The sequence below is a fragment of the Rhinatrema bivittatum genome, chromosome 3, assembly GCF_901001135.1.
Source record: "Rhinatrema bivittatum chromosome 3, aRhiBiv1.1, whole genome shotgun sequence".
Lineage (NCBI taxonomy): Eukaryota > Metazoa > Chordata > Amphibia > Gymnophiona > Rhinatrematidae > Rhinatrema > Rhinatrema bivittatum.
This window is the reverse complement of record NC_042617.1, coordinates 219,168,517-219,191,116: the sequence shown is the minus strand read 5'-3', so window position 1 is coordinate 219,191,116 and position 22,600 is coordinate 219,168,517. Positions and strand designations below refer to the sequence as shown.

General features: G+C 42.8%; 1 protein-coding gene across 1 annotated transcript in view; it reads right to left on the bottom strand.

The window, feature by feature from the left end:
• The window catches only part of FAM120B (family with sequence similarity 120B), a 406,519-nt gene that overhangs the window by 258,603 nt on the left and 125,316 nt on the right, over positions 1 to 22,600 (bottom strand). Inside the window, 1 exon segment of the mRNA XM_029594202.1 lies at positions 4,234 to 4,326. Within this exon segment, the coding sequence (XP_029450062.1) occupies positions 4,234 to 4,326 (93 nt within the window).

Genomic DNA, 22,600 nt, shown 5'->3' with positions numbered 1-22,600 from the left:
CTCTGAGGTGGCATGCTGAGCAGAGGCCTAGAGCTCTTATGCCTGATTCTGGAGGTGCCGGCTCTGTGGACGCCTGGGCTCTCAAACGCTCCATTGCGTCTGTTATCTCTATGCGCCGGTGCGCTCCCAGCCGAAGTATGCGCCTTATAATATGCGCCTAACAACGTGCGCTAATCAACGTGCGCCTATCAGCGTGCGCCCAACAACGTGCGCCTATTAATGTGCGCCTAACAACGTGCGCCTATCAAATGTGCGCCTATCAATGTGCTTTCGGGCGCCTAACATTCGCACCCATCGCCTGTGCGCTTAGTCTTAACACCAGATAGAGGCGGCGAACCAGGGCAGATGGCGACGGTGAGCAGGCAGGCAAAATGGCGACCTCCTTGGCGGGCTTCCACATAGGCAGACCCCGCTAATCCTCGCTCTTCGGAGACCAGTAAAGTAAAGATGTACGCCTTACATGATCTTTGGCGCTTCCCGGCTGCGGGGGGAGAGGGTGATTACCGTCACCGCCGCGCTCGAGGAAGTGCACCCGCTGCCTCTAAGCCGCGCCCGAACTCGTCTCGCTCGGGGGCCAAGTCCTCACCGCGAACGGATCGGGACCGAGGCTGCCTCTATGCCACGCCCGAGCCCTTCTCACTCAGGGGCTAGGTCCCTGCCGCGATTCGGCCACCGGACCGAGGCTCTTCCCTCCGAGGGACCACAGAAATCACCTCGGGAAACTCAACTGGGGGAGGGACCCGAGGGTATCACCGCAGGAGTGCGGGGCTCGTCTTCAGGTAGGATTCTTCTATGAATTTAGTCGCTAGAATTTGGAAAAACGCTCAGCGAGCGTGAGGTAGCTCCAAATTGCTTTGGAGACGGAAATTACTGAGCGCCTGCACTTCCTGCAGGGGTATATGTACTACGTGCTGACGTCAGATCCGTCTCCAACTGCTAGCACGAGCACACTATACCCATTTGTACTGAGTCCATCTGCTACACGCTAGGAAATCTCTACATAAGGCATTCTTGGGGGAGGAGGTGGGAAAGGAGGCTGTAACCTAGGCAAGGGGAGTTTAAGTGTTGCTCTCACTAACCCAAAGTATGACATTTCAAGATTAATGGCATGCTGGAACATTTCACTTCTCCCTTACAGACCCATAAGGTCTGGCCCTTTTGATCTATTAAAACTCGAAAAATGTGGTCCTTCTCATCTCAAGGGGCATCACATAGAAGCCAGCTTTAACTAAGACTAGGCAGATGTCCCATCGAAAGAATGTGTGTAAAAAAGAAATTAGGAACCAAGGAGAAAGTACACCAAAGTAGAGAGGATAGAAAACAGCAAAGGATGGAGGCTATAACCCTGACAGTAGGGGTTTAGGGGTTAATCCCAAGGTGTGAGTCTAAAACTAGTGGCGGGCAGGAATGTCTCATTTCTCTGTACAGACCCAGCAGGCTTGTCACTTTTGTACTCACCTTATAACTCAAAAGCTAATCATTTAGTGCAATAAAGAAATATCTACAACTTGTTTACTGATGACTGTTTCTAAGCAACATGTTAAAAATGCAAAAAGGGGAAGTTGTTTGTTTGTTTGTTTTTAAGATAGGTACCTATAATTTTGGAAACTATGTTGAATGATAAGACTATAAATGTAAATGAACACTAAGAAAAAGAAAAAATACATTGCAAAATCTTCACTGCAGAGACCTTATATTCATGAATTATTTTGTAAATTATATACACTGTCACTCAACCAGTGCTACGCAGCCTGTGTCACTCAGTGAGGCAAGTTCACAATAAATCAGTTTTCAATAAGACAGTCCTACATTTAATCCTGAAATTTAAATTTTTGTCCCATGATTCTGTGCTGTTTTAAAAATTATTTGAGATTCACATTGAGAGTCTTGAGGAGCCTCAAGCTGGATATCACTGATCTAAACAATGCTATCTAAAAATACAGTCCTTAATGTTAATGCTAATTTATAAGATCCTAACAGATCAGATTTATCAAAGCTTCACTCCAGTGCAAATATTGTTTCAGATTTATCACTGGAAATATCCCAGTGGAGCAAAACATTTTCCCCTAGGACTTCAAACATTAAGAAAGAGTAGGTATTTTACAATTAACATAATTATTAAGTACAAGGACCTGTTGTAATTTATTTTTACTGAGATCTAGATTGTCTTGTTCTAATACTCTGCAATTTCTGGTAGCTCTTAACTCTAGCAGATTTATATTTCCTTATGATACAATCCCTTCATTAACTCAGGAGACTATACTACAAAGGCTGTGTCCTGAGCTGTTGAGACAGGACAGGTAATGACAGGATGCAAGGGACCAAACAGGACATTGTTTAAATTCCATTTCAGACACACCATCAAACAACAGGTAGTGACAATTGGCACACTACAGACAAGTAATCATCATGAAGGCAAAGGATTTAAATTTTAAAACAAAAGTGTCATGGCTTGCTCAGAGTACAAAGCATTCCATAGGTAGGGGAATAAAGAGAATCAGAGTTGGGACAGGGCTCCACTAACACAATGGCCCTCTTCTCTAACAATTCTCTGTGCCCAAAGCTCTGTTTTTAGTGAGCACTCCCCTATTTATCTCTAAATAAGTCCCATACTGCAATATTATTAGTAAACAGAGGACACAGACTCCCAATTTACAGAAGTACCAGACAAACTGACAAGCTGAATATCTTTCAAACACTTTCCCAGCAGATAAGCTCTTTGAGTTGTCAGTTATAACTTGGTCAGAATTCATAAGTTTCTATATACTAAGCAGGACCTTTAGTGCTTAAACATAAAACTAGAAGAGGAACGTCTTGGATCCTAAGTGTTTTCTGCATGTTTTCTCAAAGAGGATAATTTTATAACTGTGCATATAGGTCTAAAGTCTGCAAGAAGAAAGTACTCACAGACTTTAGCCAAAATAATCAAAGTGGTCATATGCATGCATATTCACACCAGCTCCGGAACAGGTATAAATGTGTGCATATACATTTGCATGCGTACTTCTGACAATCGAAAAGAACGCATGTAAATGATTTCCCTGCCCCAACTGCCGCCCTGCAAAGCAGAGGCTTTCTATTTGTATGTGTTTATCTGTTCAACATTTTCCAAGTCAAGCTTTTGCTGTTTACTAATTAAAATCATATTTCTATAGTCTCATTTCCATGGAAAGGAAGCTCTAAAGCGAGAGGTCATGTAATGAGTTTCAAAGGGGGTAGACTCTGGAGTAATCTTAGGAAATATTTCTTTATAGAGAGGGTGATCAATGTGTGGAAAAGCCTCCCAGTGGAAGTGGTGGAGACAAAAACAGTATCTAGATGGATGGGCAGACTAGATGGGCCATATGGTCTTTTTCAGCCATCATGTATCTATGTTTCTAATGAAAACTCTTATTTTTTGATTTAAAAAAAAAAAAAAAAAAATGCCAATTGACTGCCTGATGCTACTTCAAGGGAAACACACTTATTATTTTCACCATGCATCGGCTCAAGAGTTCAAAGGTGTTTTTTAGCCTACGTTCCAAAGGGAAGAAGCCTTAAGAGATCCCCATGTGTGTCTGAGTCCATAATAATATTTTTGTTTGGTGTCCTAGCCATACAAAACTTTCAAGACATGTCAGAGGATACATGGAACATTTAAGTAAACTTGAACAAAGAGCAGGGGCAATTTTGGATCCTCAGTGAGTGAGCCTGACAAATTCATCATGAACCTGCTGACAGTAAAGGCCTCAGTTTTGCTTGTACAAGTTACAATAATAAGGGGAGTAATTTTTAAAGACATTTACAGTACATGCATAAAACACAAGTTTATGTATGTACCTGGCTTGTTAAAAAATTGCCCAAGGGTTGTGCATATAAAAGTATGCACGTAACCCAATTTTGTGCATACTTTTATGTGTGTACAAAACTAGGCATTCCAAGGGTGGAGTTATGATGTACTTTAATTTTAAAAAATATGTACATAAGTTAACATGTTTACCCTGCAAAACGCAGGTATAATTCTGTGCAAGTTAGTTTGTTCATATCATATAACATTAAAGTAGACTTAAAGCATACTTTCACTTTGAAAATATGGCATAGCTTATGCATTTTTGAAATGTAGAAATTATGCAGGTTGTTATAAATTTACCTTCCTTGTGCAATATCAGATAACAACAAAAAAAGAAACTTCAACTGATAATTCAAATAAGGACCACTACAGGCACCATACTCATGGATGTGTCTTCTCTGTACCTGCAACTGTTTCAGCTGGTCAGCTGATTTCCCCTGGAGGCAAAGCGTTTGAGCTACAAATGCATCTAGGTCCTCTAGGCTAAGGCTGTCCACCTGAAACGGAAATTATGAGAAAACAATCTGTGGTGAAACAATGAGAGAAAAAGAAGAAAATTTTTTTTGAACTGTGAATCAATTGCTATGCGATCAATAAAGTCAGAGGGACATGTATCAGATAAATTTTGTGAGATAATTTTCAAAGTAGATATGTGTAAGTTCGCTTTGAAAATTGATGCAACTTATATGGGTCTTTGTCACATAATTTAGACATATTACAAAACTACCCCTTGAATGTATAGCCTGCTGTGATCAAATATCCATAATGTTAATCATTTTCCAAATTAAATAAGTGTTTTTATCCAAATTATTTTCTATGCATAAGTATGAAAAATGTAGCAAGGGATAAGTAATTTGCTGTATTTGAACAATCATTTTTCATTTAAATACTGTGGCATTCTTTGGTATTATTAATGAGATAGAGCGGAAGGTCTTTTGTAACATATCTTAGACTTCTCTCTACTCCAATGTATATGTACCTTCACTTTGAAAATGACCATGGAGTGCAAAGTATCTGCAGATATTTTCCCCTGCTTTTTCTGCAGCATTTTTTCCGATAAAAAATCATGCAAGTAGATTACATTTTCAATCTATGTGTATTAATTCCCTCCCTGACCTAAACACACCCTCGGGCCTGCCTACTTTTTTTACTTGGCTAAAAGTATGCATGTTGTTGATCCTCATAGAGATGCTTAGTCAGGTAAGGGCTTGGCAATTTTCAGACAGCATATTTACCTGGATCAATGGCTTCTGAACACCATCTCCATACTTCTATTGGTCTATAGCTGGCTGTGCTCTATTGGAGAATAGATGCCCTGTCCTCTGATTCTCTCTATTGCCTATAATGATTGCTCATCATAGAAAATCTTAATTGAAATGTGTTTAGGGGCATGTAGAAACTATAAGGTAAATTTTAAAAGCCTGGCGCACACCAAAACCGGGAGATATGCAAATATGTTGGGCCGGTGCTTACCGAGTGGAATTTAAAAGCTGCTCGCATACGCACTTATCTCCCTCTATGCACACAAATTAAAAGTTCTGAAAAAGGGGCGGGGCATGGTCTGAGCAGGGTATGGGCATTCTTGGATTTAAACTTCAAATATGCGCGTATTTATACACACAGGCGCGTGCCGGGGTCCCTGCATGTCATTAGGGTTTTAAAGGTCAGGGCTTACAGGAAGGCTATTAATCCAAGGGGATAATAAGTCCTATCCCTTGCCTGGACAAACTGAGAATGAACTGAGAAAACTGGTAATTGCACTGACATGTGCCTATTAAAAGCCCCCACTTAAGCGGTAGAAGCGGCATTTGCACGCGTAGGCGCGCGCCCACTTCAAAATGTGCACTCAGTCAGCCTATTTTATAAAATGTGTGCATGTGTTATAAAATGGCCGCTTCCCTGAGCATGAGCCAGCAAATGCACGTACACGTATGCCCGCGCGCCCGTTTAAAAGTTACTGTCCTTGTTTTTCTGGCACCTTGTACTTCAGGAATTTCTAGTAATTGCCAGTATGAAATATATGATTTCTCATACTAATTTAGCATGATGCCAACACTGAGGATGAATGACCAAGCCTCTCGGGCTATTATTTTTATTTCTTTTTTTAATATCATTTTATTGCACTTTTTCAATGTCAGCAAGCATATATTAATTTTTTTCATAACAGCAACAAAGCTTAAGATTTAACCCATACCCCCCTCTTTCACCCAACCCCCCCACCCATCAAGGGTGATTACTCAGATCACACTTCAAATGACTGTCAATGCACCAATACACATTTGGCTAATTCCATAAAGGAAACATAATTCATTGTATAACGACTTTCACGAGATCTTTGTTCTTATCTCCACTGGTAAAGAGGCAAACAAAAATCAAACCTCTCAAAATCTTTGTAAAGACTTGGGATGCTCTGGATCCACTGACCTGTATCCCAATAAAAGCAAAAAGAACATGGACACTTTCCACCTGCAAAAGTTGGACCATGTTTACCCAGCTAGGTGCTCATCAGACACTGCTTCGCTATTAAACAACTTTTTACATATAACTGCTTTTGAGCTTTCCTCATATTAGTAGATTGTCTAATGTGGTCCAGTAAACAAGAAGGTGTTGTTCACGGTGCCATTAAATGCAAGATAGAAGTAAAAAAGCACTGTCTGGTATTCCAAAATTTTTGGATTGTGGGAGAATCCCGGAGGCAGTGCATCAATGTAGTTTCAACCATGATACATTTCACACATGCATTAGATGTTATTCCTGCTTTAAAAGCTTTCAGAGGCCAATATATTATATGGCTCACAACTCTAAAGTGTAGTTCACGTAGTGCCATATTATTAGCAGCTCCCTGTATTAAATTAGTACAAGTCACCATATCACCAGACATATTGTAACAGATAGATCTTTATCCAGGTTCTGGAACCAAGGAGAGCAGGAGCTATTTTAGATTTAATTCTTAGTGGAATGCAGGATTTGGTGAGAGAGGTAAAGGTGGTGGAACCACTTGGCAATAGGGATCATAACATGATCAAATTTAAACTAAGGACTGAAAGGGGGACAATAAGTAAATCTACAGCTCTAACACTAAGGGGTAGATTTTAATACCTACGCATGCGTGCTACCTGGCACGCACACATGGACATGCGATTTTATAACCCCTAATCTAACCTTCCTACCCCTTCCCCTAACCTATTTCCTCCCCCTCCCCCCCCCCCCCCCCCAGCCCTATCCTAAACCTGCCCGGAGGATTTACGCACGTAGGCCTTATAAAATCCAGGCCTAAAATTTCAAAAGGGAAACTGATAAAATGAGGAAAATAGTTAGAAAAAACTGAAAGGTGCAGCTGTAAAGGTTAAAAGTTTCAACAGGCATGGACTTTGTTTAAAAATACAATAGTAGACAAGCAGTCCAGATGTCCTCCACATATTAAGAAAGGTGGAAGGAAGGCAAAACGATTACCGGCATGGTTAAAAGGTAAGGTGAAAGAGTCTATTTTAGCCAAAAAAACATCCAATTATTTGCTTCCGTGTTTCCAAATGAGGATGTTGGGGAGATAAAAGTTTCAGAGATGGTTTTCAAGGGTGATGAGTCAGATGAACTGAACCAAATCATTGTGAACCTGGAAGATGTAGTAAGCCAGACTGACAAACTAAAGAGTAGCAAATCACCTGGACCGGATGGTATGCATCCTAGGATACTGAAGGAACTCAAAAATAAAATTTCTGCTTAGTTAAAATTTGTAATCTATCATTAAAATCATCCATTGTACCTGAAGACTGGAGGGTGGCCAATGTAACCCCAATATTTAAAAAGGGCTCTAGGGGTGATCCAGGTAACTATAGACCAGTGAGCCTGACCTTCACAGTGCAGGGAAAAATAGTGGAAACTATTCTAAAGTTCAAAATCATAGAGCATATAGAAAGTCATGGTTTAATGGAACATAGTCAACATGGATTTACCCAAGGGAAGTCTTGCCTAACAAATCTGCTTCATTTTTTTGAAGGGGTTAATAAACATGTGGATAAAGATGAACCGATAGATGTAGTATATTTGGATTTTCAGAAGGCGTTTGACAAAGTCCCTCATGAGAGGCTTCTAAGAAAACTAAAAAGTCAGGGATAGGAGGCGATGTCCTTTCATGGATTACAAACTGATTAAAAGACAGTGGAAAAGGGTAAACAGTGGAGTGCCTCAGGGATCCGTACTTGAACCAGTGCTTTTCAATATATTTATAGAAACATAGAAACATAGAAATGACGGCAGAAGAAGACCAATCGTTCCATCCAGTCTGCCCAGCAAGCTTCACACTTCTTTTTTCTCATACTTATCTGTTTCTCTTGGCTCTTAGTAACCTTAGGTTCTATTTCCCTTTCACCCCCACCATTTATGTAGAGAGCAGTGATGGAGCTGCTTCCAAGTGAAATATTAAGTTTGATTAGTTGGGTAAGTGGCAGCATAGCTCTCTGCCGTTGAAGCAGAGAGCAATGCTGGATATGCGTGAAGTATTAGTTTTTCTTCTCCCCTGCCGGTGAAGCAGAGAGCAATGCTGGATATGCATGAAGTATTAGTTTTTCTTCTCCCCTGCCGTTGAAGCAGGGAGCTATGCTGGATATGCATTGAAAGTGAAGTATGCCTTGAAAGTCACATTAACTATCATCAAATATTGAAAAGCCTAATAATTGGTAATTGAATAAGCCTAATAATTGGTAATACCTATAGCCCATGAACCCATCCCTGTTTTGTTTTGTTTTTTAATTTGGAGATGGCAGCCCTCCATCCTTCCGCTCCGTGAAGGTGGAACACCAATCACTGGCCACTGGCATCCCGCTCCGTGAATGCCTCTGTGGCTACTGCCGCTCTGTGCAGTGTTTTGCTGCCTCCTCTTTATACGTGTCCTCTAGACCTGATGGATCCACAGTGTTTATCCCACACCCCTTTGAAGTCCTTCACAGTTTTGGACTTCACCACTTCCTCCGGAAGGGCATTCCAGAAATCCACCACTCTCTCCGTGAAGAAATACTTCCTGACATTGGTTCTTAGTCTTCCTCCTTGGAGCCTCAGCTCGTGACCTCTGGTTCTGCTGATTTTTTTCTGACGGAAAAGGTTTGTCGTTGTCTTTGGATCGTTAGTTTTTCAAGTATCTGAAAGTCTGAATCATATCACCCCTGCTCCTCCTTTCCTCCAGGGTGTACATATTTAGATTCTTCAATCTCTCCTCGTATGACATCCGATGAAGACCCTCCACCTTTCTGGTCGCCCTTCTCTGTACCGCCTCAATCTTGTCTCTGTCTCTTTGTAGATACGGTCTCCAGAACTGAACACAGTACTCCAGGTGAGGCCTCACCAAGGACCTGTACAAGGGGATAATCACTTCCCTTTTCTTACTCTATATTCCTGTCTCTATGCAGCCCAGCATTCTTCTGGCTTTTGCTATCGCCTTGTCGCATTGTTTCGCAGACTTCATATCATTAGACACTATAACCCCAAGGTCTCTCTCCTGCTCCGTGCACATCAGCCCTCCCCCCCCCCCCCCCCCCCCATCGAATACAGTTCATTCGGATTTCCACTCCCCATATGCATGACTTTGCACTTCTTGGCATTGAATCTCAGCTGCCATATCTTCGACCACTCTTCCAGTTTCCTTAAATCCCGTCTCATTCTCTCCACTCCTTCTGGAGTGGAGAGAATGATGTGGAAATGATGTGGAAAGGGGTACGACGAGTGAAGTGATCAAATTTGCGGATGACACAAAATTATACAAACTAGTTAAATCTCAAGCGGATTGTGATAAATTGCAGGAGACCTTGCGAGACTGGAAGATTGGGCTTCCAAATGGCAGGTGAAATTTAATGTGGACAAGTGCAAAGTGATGAATATAGGGAAAAATAACCCTTGCTGTAGTCACACAAATGTTAGGTTCTATATCTTAGGAGTTACTACCCAGGAAAGAGATCTAGGCATCATAGTGGATAATACATTGAAATCGTTGGCTCAGTGTGCTGTGGCAATCAAAAAAGCAAAAAGAATATTAGGGATTATTAAGAAAAGAAAGGCAAATAAAATGAGGGATGTTATGCCTCTGTATCGCTCCATGGTGAGACCACATCTTGAATATTGTGTGCAATTCTGGTCGCCGCATCACAAAAAAGATACAGTTGCACTGGAGAAAGTGCAAAGAAAGGTGACCAAAATAAGTGACATGGAACAGCTGCCCTATGAGGTAAGGCTAAGGAAGTTAGGGCTGTTCAGTTTGGAGAAGAGACGAGTGACGGAGGGATATGATATAGGTCTACAAAATCATGAAAGGACTTGAAAAAGTTGATGTAAATAGGAAACAATTGGTACTTTCCTGCTAATTTTCGTTCCTGTAATACCACAGATCAGTCCAGACATATGGGTTTTATTCATCCCTACCAGCAGATGGAGGTAGAGAACAAAGCTTTGGGCACTGCCATATATACGAGAGTGCCACCTGCAGTCCCTCAGTATTAATCGATACCCACGCCAAGATAAGTAAACCTAATTTAAAAGGCGAACGAGGCTCCAACTGGATACCCCTGATCAACAGAAAACAATTTTAAACAGAAAGAACTCTGACCAACACAATGGTAACTCTGCTTTGAAATCAATATACATGGCAAAACAGTGCTTGGCAAATGGTAGATGGGACTCGTACATGGTTTCCCCTGTATATCCTACTATGCCAATTAGCCCTAGCTTCACTTGTGCGATGCAAGCATGGAGTGTGAGAAATGCACACCTGTAGCAATAGATTTCTGTGTGTTCCAAAGTAGCAGAACTGTACACCCATCACAGCTATGATGTGTGTGGTGTCCTGCTGCTGTGGAACACATTGAAGCATGTGAGTCTTGGCTGAATCATAGACAGCTCTGTACATACTATATACCATCTTCTCTATACTACTAAATAATATATACTAAGGTCCATAATAAAAAGCTATTTAGACGGATAACTCTAAAGATATCCCTCTAAATGGCTCATGTGGCATTTTCAGCCACTTATTTCAGCTACATTATAGCCATATAAGTAATTATCCAGCTATAGTTTACACCTTCCCCCCCCCCCCCCAGCCAACTGATGCTCTCCCATCCACTATCTTAAGTGGGCCTATTTGTTTAGTTACTGGGTGGGTGGGTGCATGGGAGAGCTTCATGTGCAAGGGAGGAGGTGGTGGTTTTGGTGGTGGTGGGGTGGTGCAAGTAGATGATTTCTATGTGTAATCGTTAGCAGAGAAGGGGGAGGGCCAGCCCTGGCATTCTGCTGTCAGTGTTTTCTGTTCACATGATTCAGGCATTGTGATAGGGGGTTTGGGGTAGCAGGTCAAGGAGACGTGGGGGGGGGGGGGGGGGGCGCCAGGAGGCCGGCAAGAACCACAATTTTATGTAATGTTTTTCTTTTTTTTTTTTGTTCTTTATGTAATTTAAACTTTATTGGAATTTTCATATATTTCAATTTTTCAAGGAAAATAGAAATTTAACAGATTTCAATCTAAACTTTCAATATATAAGAAGAGTAAACATAGAATAGTTCAAATTCTACCAATGGAGCCTAAAAAAATAAATTTACAAGGTAATTATACATCACTTCTGTAAACTACCCTAAGCTATCCATCAATAACAAAATAAATAAATAAATAAATAAATACATATATATATATATATATATACCCGTGATATTAATTTATGCCTCTAAAACAGTAGAGTGTATTTGTTCACTTGGATTAGTGGATGTGGTTAGTCAATGGTTTAGTACGGCGGGGGAGTCTACTGACTCTGTAAAGTTTATGTTACAAAATATGCACACACTTGAATTGATAAAAGTATTTTATTTATTCATTGACTTAGGAGCTTCGACTAGACGTGGGAAGGCATATTAAGGAGTAGGGTTATAAGAAGAACTTGGGCGATCATTATGAGTACGGTGATCGGGAGGTGCAATAACCTACTTCAACGTGATTAATTAATACGTTCATGAACATATCCCTGAGGAAGTCTGCTACGGCGGACGAAACGAGATCGTCGTCGGGTGATTGATCATATAAATAGATTCCAATTTTGTACGTGTTATACACTGAGAGGAAGTGCGTTGTATACTATATGAAATGGTTACAAGAAATGTATTGATATATTAATCATGTTGAGGTATTTTTTATGTTAGTGAACTGTATGTGTATGATTAGTATGAATGGGGGTAACGAATGAGTGAGTGGTTTTTACTATAGATTGTCTAGCTAGGAGTTCCTATGTATTAGAGGAGGAGGATTTATATGAAAAGTGTTTAATAAAAAAGATTTATTTATAGAATATAACATTTCGTATAGGACCTCTGATTGTATATTTCACTTCTAAAACAGTAGAAACATTATTGGACTTATCCCTAATAAATAATTCAAAATAAATCACCCAGGCAAAGAGCCTTCACTTTCATAGACAGGAATGCTTCCCTTTGTAACTGTGTCTCTAGTGCCTTCATATCACATCAACTTCAAATCCTACTCGTCTATGCCCCCCCGGGCCTCTTAGAATCTGATGTCTCACCCATCATAGAACTAACCACAACACTACTCAACCTGGACACACCAGCAATAATTTTAGGAGACATCAATCTACACATAGACAACCCTTCTCTCTCCACCAGCTGCCAAACACTTCTCCTAGCCTTCTCAGCGATGGGCTTTACCCAAATAGTCAATAATCCTACACATAAAGCAGGTCATATGCTGGACTTGATCTTTATCAACCAAGGCATAAAATCGTCCTCCCCTCCAAAAAATATGAAGGTTCCTTGGTCGGATCACTCCTTGATCTCTACCTCATTCTTGCTGGAAAAATCCAGTGCCCCTCATATACCTTCACCTTCCTTCCCCTACAGGAAATCTTGCCCCCCTGATGACCTCAACAATCATTTGGCCCAACACCTTCCCACTATAGATCTCACCGACCCCAACACTGCTCTCCGCTCCTGGAATACAATCACAGAAACTATAGCCAACAAGCTCTGTCCTCTAACAATAAAACAATCCCACCCTAATGCCTCCAAAAGACAACCCTGGTTTACCAACGAACTTAGAAGGCTCAAACAAAATTTAAGACAAAAGGAGGCTAACTGGCGGAAAACTCCAAGCGACAGTACACTCTCTGCCTACAAACTCATGCTACACCTGTACAAGGCCTCCACCTCTAAGTCAAAAAAGGATTTTTATGCATCCAAAATACACAACATAGTCTTTGACACTAAAGCTCTATTCGCCTATGTTTCCTCCCTCACTCAAGTACCCTCTCCAGAATGCCCCAGTAATCAAGCTCAATCTAAAGCAGAAGAACTCGCTCTCTTTTTTCAAAACAAAACCACGAATCTTCTCACTCAACTACCCTCTAAGATCCCCCCCCCCCCTACCATCGGCTCTGCTGCCTCCCATCAGAAACACTCAACTCGAAACCTTTGAACCCACCTTTCCTCCGAAATTCAAACCATCCTTAGAAAAATGAAACCATGTTCCCACCCGGCAGACCATATTCCCACCAAACTTCTCCTCTCAATCCCAGACACCATCTCCAAAACACTGGCGGACATAATCAACTGCTAGCTCTCCCACGGTTCCTTCCCAGAAGACCTCAAACAGGCCTCACTCAAACCTCTCCTAAAAAAACCCAATTTGGAATCAAAAGACCCCAACAATTACCGCCCAATAGCTAATCTCCCCTTCATCGCTAAGATTATGGAAAGGCTTGTGAACTCTCAACTATCAGACTACATTGAAGATAACAAACTTCTCTCCGCCTCGCAACATGGATTCCGCAAAAATCTAGGCACAGAATCACTCCTTACTTCCCTTACAGACCTCCTTATCCTAGGTCTCGACAAAGGCCAATCCTTTTTATTAGTCCTTCTGGATCTTTCGGCAGCCTTTGATACCGTAAATCACTCCATCCTCATGAACCAGTTAGCTGCGATAGGAATCTCTGGATTGGCTCTCTCCTGGTTCAAATCGTTTCTCACCAACAGAGGTTATAAAGTCAAAATCCAAAACAAAGAATCATCTCGCCACGACGCAACTATTGGAGTCCCACAAGGCTCCTCTTTATCCCCTACACTCTTTAATATTTACCTCCTACCACTTTGCCAACTCCTCACCAACCTCAACTTAAAACACTTTCTCTATGCAGACGATATCCAGATCCTGATCTCCATCAAAGATTCATACTCAAAAACCCTCGACTACTGGGAGTCCTGTCACCTAGAAATCAAACGCCTCCTCAACAGCCTAAATCTTGTACTAAACTCCTCCAAAACTGAAATATTACTCATAACTCCTGATAACAACAATCTCATCGCCTGTCATCCAACCAACCCACAAACCACTCAAGTGAGGGATCTAGGGGTGCTAATCGACGATAAGCTGAACTTCAAAGCCTCCATCAACAAAACTACCAAAGACTGCTTCTACAAACTGCAAGTTTTAAAAAGGATAAGACCCCTCTTCCATGCCAAAGACTTCAGAACCATCCTCCAAGCTCTCATTTTCTCTAAATTAGACTACTGCAACTCTACTTTACTTGGTCTCCCTTCTTCATACACCAAACAGCTCCAAATGGTTCAAAACGCTGCAGCCCGCCTACTAACAAACACCAGGAAAAGAGACCACATCTCCCCAGTCCTAAAAGACCTTCACTGGTTACCAATTCATTTCAGAGTCATCTACAAATCCATCACCCTGATATATAAAATTATTCACCAACATACCACAATCGACCTACAAATTCCCCTCCGCTTACACAAATCCACAAGACCGACCAGAGAAGCTTACAGAGGATGCCTCCATGTTCCACCTACCAAAACCACTAATCACAGCACCTTAAGAGACCGAGCCTTTTCCACAGCTGGCCCACCTTTATGGAACTCCATCCCCCCAGATCTCAGAAACGAGCCATGCCTCCTAACCTTTAGGAAAAGACTCAAGACATGGCTATTCAGGCAAGCCTTCCCGAACCCCAACTAATTCGCCTCACCGGCAAACACTCGACACAATAGCTGTATATTTTGTACACTGTATATATTGTACATCTGTATATAATTAACTTCTTCTATCTCTCTTTAATTCCTCCACCCCAGTTCAATAGCCCTTGTTAATTGTAACTGCATCTCTTCATCACGTTTATTTATTTATGTTCGTTGTTGTATTCATCGCACCCCTGTTTTTTATGTAAACCGACATGATGTGAGTTTTCATGAATGCTGGTATAAAAAAACCTTAATTAAATAAATAAATAAATAAATAAATGACAGCTCCATAGAATTTTTCTGCTTTATATTTAAAATATTGGCACATGACTAATTTTCTATCCGTTTCAGCAACAAAGGAAATAATTAAAGTGGCTCTTGAGATATAGTATCCTGAGAGCTAGTTAAAAAAGCCAATAACAGCTAGTGAATGATGTGAATATATCAATATTTCCTTTTTCTGCTGTTTGTTTCTTAAACTTAGGTACATAGAAACATCTAGAGAGAACAATTTATTTCTTCTGTACAATTTACAATATCTCTTCAATGTATTTCCTAAACAACTCAACTAGGGACATTAACCTAGTTTTTGGAAAATTAAGTAAGTGAAGATTCTTTGCCCTCAAGGTATTTTCTATAGATTCCAACTTAGAATGAATATGTAGGAAATCTTTCATATTAGCCACTACTGAAGCTTGTAAATTTACAGTGAACTCAGATAGTTCTAACAGATTTTGTTTCTCAATATTAGTTGCTTGATTATCCAACTCAGAAAATGTAGACACTGCCCCCATCGTAAAAGCGGAGAGCTGAGAGATAGATTGAAAAAGATTTAATTCAGTTTGAGACACTATTTTCTAAGGGGCGGATTTTCAGAGCCCTGCTCGCGTAAATCCGCCCAAAACCGGGCGGATTTACGCGAGCAGGGCCCTGCGCGCCGGGAAGCCTATTTTACATAGGCCTCCCGGCGCGCGCAGAGCCCCGGGACTCGCGTAAGTCCCGGGGTTCTCGGAGGGGGGCGTGTCGGGGGCGTGTCGGGGGGCGGGCCCGGTCGTCGCGGCGTTCCGGGGGCGTGTCGGCAGCGTTTTGGGGGCGGGTACGGGGCGTGGCTACGGCCCGGGGGTGTGGCCGCGCCCTCCGTACCCGCCCCCAGGTCGCGGCCTGGCGCGCAGCAGGCCCGCTGGCGCGCGCGGATTTACGTCTCCCTCCGGGAGGCGTAAATCCCCCGACAAAGGTAAGGGGGGGGTGTAGACAGGGCCGGGTGGGTGGGTTAGGTAGGGGAAGGGGGGGTAAGGTGAGGGGAGGGCAAAGGAAAGTTCCCTCCGAGGCCGCTCCGATTTCGGAGCGGCCTTGGAGGGAACGGGGGGAGGCAGCGCGGCTCGGCGCGCGCAGGCTATACAAAATCGATAGCCTTGCGCGCGCCGATCCAGGATTTTAGTGGATACGCGCGGCTCCGCGCGTATCTACTAAAATCCAGCGTACTTTTGCTTGAGTCTGATGCGCAAGCAAAAGTAGGCTGATCGCGCTTCTTTTAAAATCTACCCCTAAATGTTCTGCAAGGTTATTTCAGCAGATTCACTAGTTATACGTCCTTTTGATCCCTTCTCAATTTCCCCAGATGTCATTTTGACTATAACAGGAGCAGGAATAGGAACCACTGCTGCTAAATCCTCTCTTATGGGTGGTGAACTCTCAGGTAACCACCTCGATTGAGAGTATCCTCTGAGCGGGCTGAGACTGCCGTGGTGGCTCTCTTCCACCTCTGTCTGTCACCACAGCTGATGATAAATCCAAAAACATCTCCTGGGGCAAGCTAAAGATTCCAGAAACATTCACAGTTCCCAAATCCACAGATACCCCCCTCCCTCAGGGGAAGAGATAGGTCGGGGTGGTTGGAAAGGAGCTATAACGCTCAGAGAGGCCCCACCTGAAGTGTCATGCTGAATCGATGGTCTCCAGGTCGTAGCATATGTTTATCCATAGGCCTTCTTGCTGGGTAACAACGGGGGATTAAAAATCTTCCCTTTTCTTTTTCTCCCTATTATTCCCTGCACAAAAAATGCTCTAAGGGGCGTGCCCCTTTGGGATGCTGCCAGGCATGTACCTTTGAAACACCTGCAAGGACCCCAAGTAGCTGTTCTCCTTTAACCAGTTGGAAGCTGGGAACAGCAGTGATATGGGCAAGGTCCTGTGTAATGTTTTTCTGTAAGGAATGCTACATACCCACATATCTGTAGCCTGGTAAGTAGATAGTGAGCCAGCCACACAAGGCTGGATCAGTTTAGACATATTCACAGTTACATGCTGCCCGGTTAGGCCTACAGTTACCATACTATGTGTAGTGGCATAAGTTTATGGTGATTAGATAATGTGGCACATTTATGCTGCTGAATTTATGGGACAGGTTCTGCTGCTAGCTATAGCCGGATAATTTGGCCACTACGCAGCCTAATGAATATAGACCTCAGTATACATGCAAACTCCTAGAACACAGTGTCATTCAGGAAAGTAGCTTATGTCTAAAGCTCATAGAGCCTTCTGTGTGACAACAGAGGAGTCAAGGAGCTGTGGAGTACAGAGAGTACACACCTCCTAAAGAGCATAAACAGGCCGATACAGTAAAATTCGCGGGAGAGCCGGCACTCCAAGGCGACCGCCCACTCTCCCAACACGCGCCCAGGCCACTCTGCTGGGCGTGCGATTGAGTATGCAAATGAGAGCCCGCGGTAAAAGGAGGCGCTAGGGACAGTAGCACATCCCTAGCGCCTCCTTTTTGACAGGCGCGGCGGTTGTCAGCGGGTTTGACAGCCGACGCTCAATTTTACCAGCGTTGGTTCTCAAACCCGTTGACAGCCACGGGTTCAGAAAACGGAGTTTTTTCTGCTTTTCTGTACACTTTCCCGGTGCCGGCAGGCATTACTTTCTGATTCGCACGGGAATAACTAATAGGGCCATCAACATGCATTTGCATGTTGCGGGCGCTATTAGTTTCGAGAGGGGGGGGGGGGCATTTTCAATGCGCTATTACCCCTTACTGCACTGTACTGTATCGGCGTGAAAGTGATTAGGTCTCCATTTGCTTGTGACCAGGAGGACATCCTCATACTCTATCACCCTTGCACTGCCTTTGGTGGTTGATATGTAGATTATTTGCAAAGTCTCATCATAGAGGGAAAAACTCATAATAAAAACTTTTCTAAATATATCCAAATCAAGAAACCTGTGAGGGAGTCGGTTGGACCATTAGATAACCGAGGGGTTAAAGGGGCTCTTAGGGAAGATAAGGCCATTGCAGAAAGACTAAATTAATTCTTTGCCTCTGTGTTTACTAATGAGGATGTTGGGGAGATACCAGTTCCGGAGATGGTTTTCAGGGGTGATGAGTCAGACGAACTGAACAAAATCACTGTGAACCTGGAAGATGTAGTAGGCCAGATTGACAAACTAAAGAGTAGCAAATCACCTGGACCGGATGGTATGCATCCTAGGGTTCTGAAGGAACTCAAAAATGAAATTTCTGATCTATTAGTTAAAATATGTAACCTATCATTAAAATCATCCATTGTACCTGAAGACTGGAGGGTGGCCAATGTAACCCCAATATTTAAAAAAGGCTCCAGGGGCGATCCGGGTAACTATAGACCAGTGAGCTGACTTCAGTGCCGGGAAAAATAGTGGAAACTATTCTCAAGATCAAAATCGTAGAGCATATGGAAAGACATGATTTAATGGTTCACAGTCAACATGGATTTACCCAAGGGAAGTCTTGCCTAACAAATCTGCTTCATTTTTTTGAAGGGGTTAATAAACATGTGGATAAAGGTGAACCGGTAGATGTAGTGTATTTGGATTTTCAGAAGGCGTTTGACAAAGTCCCTCATGAGAGGCTTCAACGAAAACTAAAAAGTCATGGGATAGGAGGCGATGTCCTTTCGTGGATTACAAACTGGTTAAAAGACAGGAAACAGAGAGTAGGATTAAATGGTCAATTTTCTCAGTGGAAAAGGGTAATCAGTGGAGTGTCTCAGGGATCTGTACTTGGACCGGTGCTTTTCGATATACATATATATAAATGATCTGGAAAGGAATACAACGAGTAAGGTTATCAAATTTGCGTAGGATACAAAATTATTCAGAGTAGTTAAATCACAAGCAGACTGTGATACATTACAGGAGGACCTTGCAAGACTGGAAAATCCACCCGGCACACAACTTCAAGAGACCGGGCTTTCTCGACCGCAGGGCCCGCACTCTGGAACTCCATCTCCATGAGTCTGCGCCAAGAACCCTGCTTACCAACGTTCCGGAAAAGATTGAAACCACCTCCAGTTCCACCCAACAATATAACCTCCTGGCACTGTAAATAATGCAGCCTCCTGGCATTGTAAATAATTAACTTATATTAACCTATACTGCTCCCCTCTTCTTCTCCCAGTTCTATTACCTTGTTCTTTGAAACTGCAACCCTTATGCACCAGTTTATAGTTTTATTGTTACATGCACCCCCTGTTTGAATGTAAACCGACATGATGTGATCTGTTCATGAATGCCGGTATAGAAAAACACCTAAATAAATAATAAATAAATAAGATTGGGCATCCAAATGGCAGATGAAATTTAATGTGGACAAGTGCAAGGTGTTGCATATAGGGAAAAATAACCCTTGCTGTAGTTACATGATGTTAGGTTCCATATTAGGAGCTACCACCCAGGAAAAAGATCTAGGCATCATAGTGGATAATACTTTAAAATCGTCAGCTCAGTGTGCTGCAGCAGCCAAAAAAGCAAATAGAATGTTAGGAATTATTAGGAAGGGAATGGTTAATAGAACGGAAAATGTCATAATGCCTCTGTATCGCTCCATGGTGAGACCGCACCTTGAATACTGTGTACAATTCTGGTTGCCGCATCTAAAAAAAGATATAGTTGCGATGGAGAAGGTACAGAGAAGGGCAACCAAAATTATAAAGGAATGAAACAGCTCCCCTATGAGGAAAGGCTGAAGATGTTAGGGCTGTTCAGCTTGGAGAAGAGACGGCTGAGGGGGGATATGATAGAGGTCTTTAGGATCATGAGACATCTTGAACGAGTAGATGTGAATCAGTTATTTACACTTTCGGATAATAGAAGGACTAGGGGGCATTCCATGAAGTTAGCAAGTAACACATTTAAGACTAATCGGAGAAAATTCTTTTTCACTCAACGCACAATAAAGCTCTGGAATTTGTTGCCAGAGGATGTGGTTAGTGCAGTTAGTGTAGCTGGGTTCAAAAAAGGTTTGGATAAGTTCTTGGAGGAGAAGTCCATTAATGGCTATTAATCAATTATACTTAGGGAATAGCCACTAGGGATGTGAATCGTTTTTTGACGATTTAAAATATCGTCCGATATATTTTAAATCGTCAAAAATCGTTAGGGCCACGATACAATACCAATTCCCCCGATTTATCGTCAAAAAATCGTAAATCGGGGGAAGGGGGAGGGCAGGAAAACCGGCACACTAAAACCCCCTAAAACCCACTCCTGACCCTTTAAATTAAATCCCCCACCCTCCCGAACCCCCCCAAATGCTTTAAATTACCTGGGGATCCAGCGGCGGTCCGGAATGGCGGCGGTCCAGAACAGCCTCCTGCAATTGAATCGTGTTGTCTTCAGCCGGCGCCATTTTCCAAAATGGCGGCGCAAAATGGCGGCGGCCATAAACCAACACGATTCGACTGCAGGAGGTCGTTCCGGACCCCTGCTGGACTTTTGGCAAGTCTTGTGGGGGTCAGGAGGCCCCCCCAAGCTGGCCAAAAGTTCCTGGGGGTCCAGCGGGGGTCCGGGAGCGATTTCCTGCCGCGAATCGTTTTCCGTACGGAAAATGGCGCCGGCAGGAGATCGACTGCAGGAGGTCGTTCAGCGGGGGTTCCGTACGGAAAACGATTCGCGGCAGGAAATCGCTTCCGGACCCCCGCTGGACCCCCAGGAACTTTTGGCCAGCTTGGGGGGGGCCTCCTGACCCCCACAAGACTTGCCAAAAGTCCAGCGGGGGTCCGGAACGACCTCCTGCAGTCGAATCGTGTTGGTCTATGGCCGCCGCCATTTTGCGCCGCCATTTTGGAAAATGGCGCCGGCTGAAGACAACACGATTCAGTTGAGGGGGCCCTTCCGGACCGCCGCCGTTCTGGACCGTCGCTGGATCCCCAGGTAATTTAAAGCACAGATGCAGCTTTGATTTCCTTAAGAGAAGCGGGACACGGGAGTTGGATAAACCTGTCTTACACAAACAGTGCAGTTAGCCACCTTTGGGCAAACTCAGCTGGAGCTAAGCTAATGAAATATATTAGGGAAAAAATTAAGTAGAGCAAGAAATAAGACCGCCGCTGTTCCGGACCGCCGCTGGATCCCCAGGTAATTTAAAGCATTTGGGGGGGGGGGGGGTTCGGGAGGGTGGGGGATTTAATTTAAAGGGTCGGGGGTGGGTTTTAGGGGGTTTTAGTGTGCCGGCTCACGATTTTAACGATTTTCACGATACTTTACCCACCCAAACGGCAACAATACGATTCCCTCCCCCTCCCAGCCGAAATCGATCGTTAAGACGATCGAGGACACGATTCACATCTCTAATAGCCACTGCTATTAATTGCATCAGTAGCATGGGATCTTCTTAGTGTTTGGGTAATTGCCAGGTTCTTGTGGCCTGATTTTGGCCTCTGTTGGAAACAGGATGCTGGGCTTGATGGACCCTTGGTCTGACCCAGCATGGCAATTTCTTATCTTCTTATCCCTTATTGGTGTACAATAGTGAAATACATGCTTCCGCTACCTTTTAAATTATGTATGCCAGTTAGGGATAGTAACAACACACTGACTTCCCTGGGTGACAGTGTGTTCTAGGAGGCTGCAAGTACATTACATATTTTTGTTTTCTCTGAAACCTATAAAAGCTATTGAAATGCCTGCCTTTTAGGTAGAGTGAAAATAAATGTAAGGGCTCCAATGTTTTCTCTTGTGGGGTCATTTATATTACTCCACCTAAGACCAGACAAGTGTTATATATACACAGTCTATTCTCTGGGCCTGGCACCTGCAGCAGAAAATTAATGTTCATTAAAGATTAAACCACACCAAGTAGTTATTTTAATTTTCAAGTAGGCTTCTGTCTAAAAAGTTATGTGATAATGGCATTAGGTGCTCTTATCACATAACTCTTTAGTCAGAGTTATGTGATAACCTAGAGAGAAGGGCCATTGCTTGGTCAGAGGTGATATATCTTCACAATGGAAGAGGCCAATGGTTTGTTGTAGCTGAGCTATGACATGATATAGCTTTGCAAACTATTGATCACCAACAAAGTGAAGACATTGCTACATCTCCTTTAGCCAAGCATTACATCTATTCCACTGCAGTGTATGGAGGTGAACATTAGCTAGATGGTGCCCATCTCAAATAGATGTATTTATTTATTTAAAAGGGTTTATATACCGCTTTTACAATTAGACTAGCTGGTCAAAACAGTTTACATTTAAAAATATACACAAATTAAAATTGAAACATAAAAACACAACAATAAAAATCTTAATAAAAAGAGATAATAAATTATATAAGTTGAGAAAAGCTGAGGAGGGGGATGGAGGAGGAGAATGGGTGATCAGCGAGTATCATTGAGATGGGATCTACATGCCCATGTACCCAATATTTAGCAAAGAGTATGCTCTCTAGAGAATGCAACAGCAGCCACTTCTTAAGCTCCACAGTAAGGAGCTTTGTGTT